The following is a 7,701-nucleotide window of genomic DNA, read 5'->3' on the forward strand; positions in this document are numbered from 1 at the left end:
TACCCGCCTCATGCCGTGTAAAGGGAGAGCACTGAGAGGCCGAGGGCAGAGTGGCTCAAGGTGGAGCTTTACCCTGAGTGTGAAGGACCCTTGTTAGTATTAAGTAAAACACACTGACCTGAAGGCAGCAAGAAGTTTTCATAACGCTCACCATCGCATGCACATGTGTGGCACGAGAAGAGAGAAAGAGCATCAGAGGAAAACAAGAGGCTGATCACTGTGACGTAATGAACTACTGGTGTGTTGGCAAACATATAGAGAGGAAACGTGTGTGCCGGGATACATACTCTTCTTTAGGGTGATTTTTCCGATGACTGCTGGGTAAGTATGCGAGTATATATGAAAGATTGCATATTCTGGTTAATTTTCCATAATTGATTTGGACAGCATAGGAATGAGTTAGAGGGGATGAAAGAATGCAGATGCTGGTTAACTCTTCCATAAGTGATTTGGACAGCACAGGAATGAGTTAAGAGGGGATGAAAGAATGCAGATGCTGGTTAACTCTTGGATAAGGGATTTGAACAGCATGGGGATGAGTTAGAGGGGATGAAAGAATGCAGATGCTGGTTAACTCTTGCATAAGGGATTTGGACAGCATAGAGATGAGTTAGAGAGGTTCATATGTATGGATGTAGCAGACCATCTTGTGTTGTGGTTTGTTTCACCATTCACGAGGAGACGAGGGGAAGAAGACTAAAATCTTGTAAACACTTTCTTGATGGATTGGTGCAGGTGTGAGAAATATCCACAAAATGGTGAACTCCTCTCTATATTGCCTCCTGACTTCTGGGATCTAAACTTTTTATATAAGTTTCCTCAGAGGTAGATTTTTGCGCCACACACAGTTGAAAATCTATCTTATTGTCAGTAAAAACATTATTAACAAATTCTATGAGGTCTCCGGTCACTGTGTAAATAAATAAACCTTCTCTAGGAGACCTCTTCATGGCAGTGGTGGCTTCCTGCGTCCTTCAGCCTCTTGTAAGTCTCCTCCGTCAGGGTGTTGAGGGTCTCTATGGGGACCCACTTGCTGTTCCTCGGGTCCTCTGGGGTGAAGGGGTCCCGAGCCGTCAGGTCAAGGTGCTCAAAGGCCGAGGGCACAATGAGGCGGTGGGCGTGGAGGAACATGCGGTGCGGCCACACGTCCCGCCGGTTGGAGTAGGAGAAGTCCCCCACGATGGTGTGCCCGAGGTGGGACAGGTGGAGCCGCAGCTGGTGTCGGCGTCCTGTGGTGGGCTTGAGCAGGACCTTGGTGGCTGGGTAGTCTGGAGGGGAGGGAGAGATGGGAATAATGATGATGATGATTATTGGGGCGTTTGGTCTTGGCGCTGCAACTGCAAGGTCATGTGGAGCCGAATAAAAGATTAAAAAACTATATTGTAAAACTATAACAAACTGTAATTAACCCAGTAGCAGCGACGGGCTAAATCTGTGGCTTTACCGTGTAGCAGCGACAAGCCAAATTTGTGCCATGATTTAACCCCCCTAAAATAGATGATGCACAAACTGATCACAAATGCGTTGATATATATTTTGAAATGGTTTGTGTGAGTGATGTTTTTTTTCTTATTTTTCTCGCTAAGAGGGACCGTTAAGAAACATGATCCCCGCTGCTATTGGGTTAATTAAAAAGGAGGTAAAAGAAGGACTGGGGAGGTGGGAAAACAGCCTGAGGTATTGCACTACTACTTGGGCTGAGATTTATTTTATTTATTTTTTTATGGCGAGGAAGGCAGCTCAAGGTAAAAAAAATAAAAAAATAAAATAAAAAAAGGTAATTCTCCCATTCAAGATCCAGACATCGGGTAAAACTATCACTGGCATCACATAACCCACCCGAAATTGACCTCTCTTTTGGCCCCACTCTACTTTTGTCTGTTCTGGGAGCGGTGAATAGCGGCCTTTTTTTTTTTCTCCCCCTACACCATTTTTTTGTTGCCCTTGAGCCGTCTCCTTTGTTGTAAAAAATAAATCAATATAAAAAAAAGTCCATGAATATCCCAGCAACTTCTACGAGAGGCTTTTCAAACGTGCAAACTGCGGTGCCGAGACATTTAAAAATATCGGTTTAAAACAGTAGAGATTCAGCTCAGAGGTGGACAGACTGCTGGCGGTGGTCACTCACTGTTGTAGAGGCCTCGCTGCAGCACCAGGAGCCGCGTGTGGGCCGCCTTGCATGGCCCGGCGTGGGGGTTCAGGGCTGTGGCCATCTTGATCTTGTACCACTCAGGTCGCATGTCATCTCCTGGAAGAGTGTAATTTATTTATTTAATTTATTTTCACAGTGACAGAAGAAGCACAAGGAGACAACAAGGAAAGAATAAAAAGAAAATCCTGCTAAGTGTTGCTCCTGTGATTTTTTTATGGTACGGTAACTGGCAGTTTAAAAAAAGAGAGAGAGAGAGAGAGAGAGAGAGAGAGAGAGAGAGAGAGAGAGAGAGAGAGAGAGAGAGAGAGAGAGAGAGAGAGAGAGAGAGAGAGAGAGAGAGAGAGAGAGAGAGAGAGAGAGAGAGAGAGAGAAAAATCCCGCTCCTGTAAATGAAAATAGAGTTGAGTGGCCAGAAGAGAAGTTCAATATCTAATAGAGAGGTATCGTGAAAGCAGCAAACAGGAAAGACGATAGAAATAGCCATTACAGGAGGAGAAAAATATATACAAAATCACCACTGACTGTCCCCCCCCCAAAAAAAAAAATCTCACCTATGGGTACCGAAATATCCACCATCTCCTCGGACAGGTGACCTCTGACCAGTGCCAGGTAGTACTTGTCCACCTGGTGTTTGACGAAGCACTTGGTGAAGGCCCCCGCTGCAGCCTTGTGGAGGGAGATGCAGAGGATGCCGCTGGTGGCGAAATCGAGGCGGTGGGAGAACCTAAACTCGTGGCCCACATCTTTGTCAACCAGATGAGGGAAGCGGCGACGTAGCTGTGTCTGGACCGTCAGCTGGTGGGAGAGTGAGGGGGGGGGGGGATGTGAGTGGGTGAGAGGGGTAGGGGGTATGAGTGGGTGAGGGCGGGGGGGTGTTGTGAGGTATGCTGAGGTTTGGTGTGGCTCTTACATCACCTGTCTTCCTCTCTCTTTCTCGTTCTTGCTCTTTTCCCTTCCCCTCTTTCTCTTTAATCTTCTTCCCTTCCAGTGTGGTGATGGGTGTGCGGGTGTGATGTGGTCAGTTGTGGAGGGTGTGTCATGAGTGGGCATGTGGTGAGGTGAGGCGATGAGTGTGTTTGGGTGTGGTGAGGATAGGTACAGTTGTGATGAGCGTGTGGGTGGATGGGTGTGGTGAGGTGAGGCGATGAGAGTGTGTGGGTGTGGTGAGGTGTATTTACTTATTTTACCTATTTGTAGTCTACAGGGCCCAAGGTAAGCTCTAATAGTCCCATCTACATCCATCCAGCCTTTCCTTCAAGTGGTACAGTACTGGTGGGTGTGGTGTGTGAGGTACCATCAAGCATAGGAAATTCATCTTATTAAATTCCCTGAGCTCCATGGCATGCACTAAACAACAAAATGAGAAAGAAAAAACACTAGAGAATAACAATTATCAAAAAATACAAGAACAGAGAAACTAAAAGAACCCTATACGTACTTGATCTGCACTAAAGAAACAATTCAACCACTAGGTAAATACAGAACTGAGGCAAATACTGGCCGAAGGATTGACTGACTGACTGACTGATTGGGGTAGTAAGTCATGGCAATGCAACACCAGAGTAGCCTAAGAATGTTCCCTAAATCTGAGGGGGCCAAGGTATCGGGGATGGAGGAAGGGGCTGATACTCACTTCCTTTGGGTCATTGCTGTTGATGAGGAGGTCGTAGCGCTTGTTGACCACGATGTAGTGAGGACTCTGGTGCAGGATCTGGGGAGGAAGAGGAGAAGGAGGAGGTAAAAAGGCATGAGTGTATGTTAAGCTGTGTTGCCTTGATAGTAGGTGCTTGTTTCTCTGTCTCCTTTCTATTCTTTAACTCATCTCATTTTTCTTCAACTTCTTTTTTCTGTGTATTCAGAGGTTAAGAATGCATGGGTGTATGGGTGCAAAGTCTGGGTTGATCAAATGCCTCAAAAAAAAATCCCCACAAAATCCTAAATATAATCTCTGGAGCTAATATTGAAAACCAAGAGGAAAGATCATTTACTAACCTCAACGTCATCTACAGTTGGCAGAAGTCCGGGGCCCAGCTTGTACTTGATGACGAAGATGGCCTTGGCGATGCCTCTCCCGGTCAGGCGGTGTAGAGCGGCGGCCAGCGTTCTCTCTATCACCTCCACCGCCATCTCCTGCCACCACCGCCACCACATTCACCTGTGCGTGTGATATTATTGGTAGATTTGGACGGGCAAAAAGTATACTTGTTAATGTTTCCCTGGTGTGGTATCTATTCCTATTTGTCTAAGTCATACAAGCAGGTCATGTTAAACTTCCCATTATCAGATTTGTGGATTTGTATAACTCAGCAATCCATTTCTTTAGTCTGATTCTGACTCCATTATATCATATTTTATTCTCTGTTCTCTCATAGTCTTCCTTAATTAACCTGGGTAAAATTGAGGTGCAGTGGACAGTTCTATTACATCTTATTTCTTTTAAAATCGATTACTATTCCTATACCAATACAGTCATACCTCAGTTTACGAGCTTAATTCGCTCTGAGATTTTGCTCGCGAACCCAAAAACTCATAAACCAAAATGAACGCACACTGTAGTCCTGAGAACACAAAGATCGCACACTAGACCACAAACGTAAGTGTGCACAAGTGTGCGGGTGCTACCTCTGTGAATGTACAACGCGGATTGAGACCCCATTCCCATTGTTTTCCGCTCCGAGTGTTCTCATCTTGCGGCGAACAAAGGGAACCTACGCTCACTTCTTCGCGTTGTACAAGCAGGATGCTCGCACACCAAGTCACCGCTCGTAAACCAAGGAATTTCCAGTTAATATTTTGTGCTCGTAATTGAAAACACTCGTAAAGTAAGGCACTCATAAACCAGGGTATTAATGTACACTTCATATTGCATTATTTGATCACTGAATAGAAGAAAAGTGAAAGGGGAGAGAAGTGGAGTAGTGGAACGGGCAAAGTGGAATACATATAGTTGGGGAGGGAAATGGTGTGTGTGTGGAATGGGGAGAGGAATATGAGAAAAGTAGGGTTACTATGCAGGAGGAGGAGGTTAGTTTGGGGTTACAATGATAATAATAATAATAATAATAATAATAATAATAATAATAATAATAATAATAATAATAATAATGGTAGCACTCACCATGTATGAGAGAGACCCAAACAGGTCCGGCAGTTCTTCAAAAAGCATGCCATGGAGAGTCACCTAAACACATTGCACTGGTGATATGTAACTCACCACTGAAAAGAAACAAAGAAGGGATATTAAAACACACACACACACACACACACACGCACACACACACACACACACTTGATAAGGTTAGGTTAGGTTTGTTCAGGGGCAGATTATTATTTATTTTTACAGCAAAGGAAGCAGCTCAAGGGGGGAAAAAAAAGGAAAATAATAACGGGAAAAAAAGCCCACTAATCGCTGCCCCTATTAAGTTATTCGCCTCCCTTAGTTATTCAAAGGGGAAAATTGAGGATGGGCTTGGAAGTTCTATATATTACTAGCCCATTGCAAACATTCAGGTATCGAACACGTCACAAACACCTGATTTTAAACCCTCCAGCACAAAGACGGGTACCTGGGAAAGCCTGGAGGGAAGGGAAACTGAGGTGACCCGAGACTGGAACAGAAGAAAAGGAGAAAGAAAACATAAACACAAACAGCTGTAGTCTTTCTTTGCAACGGCTCCCTTTTCTGTGTGATGTTTTTTTCTTCCTTGTTTTCTCTCTTCACTATTATGATTATTGATTCCTGATTATTGATTATGACTGTTCCTCCTCCTCCTCCTCCTCCTCCTCTTATAGGCTGCGTGCACAAATCATCAGGTTCAAGCTCGGGGCGGAGTTGGAAGATTGATTGATGATTATGATTGATTGATTGATAGTTCATTATTGCAAGTAAAACAACAAAGGAGAAGGGAGGAGCATGCCACCCCAACCCCTCCACTTGTGTAGTAATGGAGTGCGGCAATATAGCGAACAATTTCCCCGCCAAGTCGTTCTACAGCTGCCTCCACTTCGATAGTAACCCCATTAATTGCGATGGTGAACAGTCTCTCTCTCCACCCATAGGAGAGGAAGGTTAGTATATAGTATTTTTTTATAGTAATAGTTTATTGGTGACTGTACAATAAGGGAGGAGGTCGGTGCCTGCCATCCTCCCACAAGACAATAAGAAGGAAATGAGAAATACATTGCTAAGGCACTAGATGAGAGAGAGTACAGAAATAGAGTATAAATAGTCCTTAAAGTAGAATATAGCCAACTGCAGAAATGAGTCTATGTGTATATATAGTATTTTACACGATTATAACTCTATATTTCTTTTTCTTTGCAGTCTATCCTTAAAGATTATTCCCTTTGTTTTCTCTGTTGGGAGTGACATTGTGTGGGGGACCCTTGGTATAACTACTACTACTACTACTACTACTACTACTATTACTACTACTACTACAGGAGGGTTGTGCTCAAGCAGCTCGACTATTTTTATTTTTATTTTTATAGTCTACAGTTGATTGATTGATTAATTGATAGTTCCTTTACGCGACGCCCCTGGGAGAGAAGGAAGGAAGAAACGAAGGGGAGGAAGGAATTAAGAGGTAGGCTAATGTGTTCTTCTCTCATTGCTTGTTTTATGTAGTTATATGTAAATAATAATCTTTAAGGATAGACTGTAAATAATCATCTTTAAGGATAAACTGCAAAGAAAAGGAAATATAGAGTTGGAATCGTGTAAAATACTATATATTTACTCTATTTCTGTACTCTCTCTCATCTAGTTCCTTATCAATGTATTTCTCATTTCCCTCATTCTATTTTCTTTTATCAATTTTCTTTTTGAGAGGAAAATATGATGGAAAGAAGAAATGGGGGAATAGGGGTCATTTAATAGGCTACATCGTATTACTCTTATGATTATATGGAAGGGGGAGGGAAAGGGTGTGTGTGGAATGGGGAGGAGAGATACGAGAAGGAAGTGGAGTGAGTGGAACGGTGGAATGACAAGAGAGAGGAGCTACATCGTATTACTCTTATGATTATATGGAAGGGGGATGGAAAGGGTGTGAGTGGAATGTGGAGGAGAGATACGAGAAGGAAGTGGAGTGAGTGGAACGGTGGAATGACAAGAGAGAGGAAACTATGAGGAAGGAAAATGAGTATCGAAATGAAAAGGGAAGCGAAGTGGAATAGTGGAGCGTGCAAGGTGGAATACATAGAGATAGCTGGGGAGGAAAAGGGTGTGTGTGGAATGGGGAGGAGAGATACGAGAAGGAAGTGGAGTGAGTGAGTGGAACGGTGGAATGAGTATCGAAATGAAAAGGGAAGCAAAGTGGAATAGTGGAGCGTGCAAGGTGGAATACATAGAGATAACTGGGGAGGAAAAGGGTGTGAGTGAAATGTGGAGGAGAGATACGAGAAGGAAGTGGAGTGAGTGAGTGGAACGGTGGAATGAGTATCGAAATGAAAAGGGAAGCGAAGTGGAATAGTGGAGCGTGCAAGGTGGAATACACAGAGATAGTTTGAACATGTGTCCCTTATACAAGTGGTTCAGCAAGGTAATC

General features: G+C 43.7%; 1 protein-coding gene across 1 annotated transcript; it reads right to left on the reverse strand.

The window, feature by feature from the left end:
- Window positions 1-702: 702 nt before the first annotated feature.
- LOC127008377 (RNA pseudouridylate synthase domain-containing protein 1-like) lies at window positions 703-5,870 on the reverse strand. The gene is made up of 7 exons (XM_050880382.1): window positions 5,719-5,870; window positions 5,271-5,368; window positions 4,145-4,307; window positions 3,786-3,863; window positions 2,704-2,947; window positions 2,129-2,248; window positions 703-1,268 (listed from the first exon to the last, which is right to left on the reverse strand). Exons 3-7 carry the CDS (start codon window positions 4,301-4,303, stop codon window positions 934-936), a joined length of 936 nt encoding a protein of 311 aa, XP_050736339.1. The 5' UTR covers window positions 4,304-4,307; window positions 5,271-5,368; window positions 5,719-5,870; the 3' UTR covers window positions 703-933.
- Window positions 5,871-7,701: the final 1,831 nt, after the last annotated feature.

The sequence above is a fragment of the Eriocheir sinensis genome, chromosome 37 (assembly GCF_024679095.1).
Source record: "Eriocheir sinensis breed Jianghai 21 chromosome 37, ASM2467909v1, whole genome shotgun sequence".
NCBI classification, from domain to species: domain Eukaryota; kingdom Metazoa; phylum Arthropoda; class Malacostraca; order Decapoda; family Varunidae; genus Eriocheir; species Eriocheir sinensis.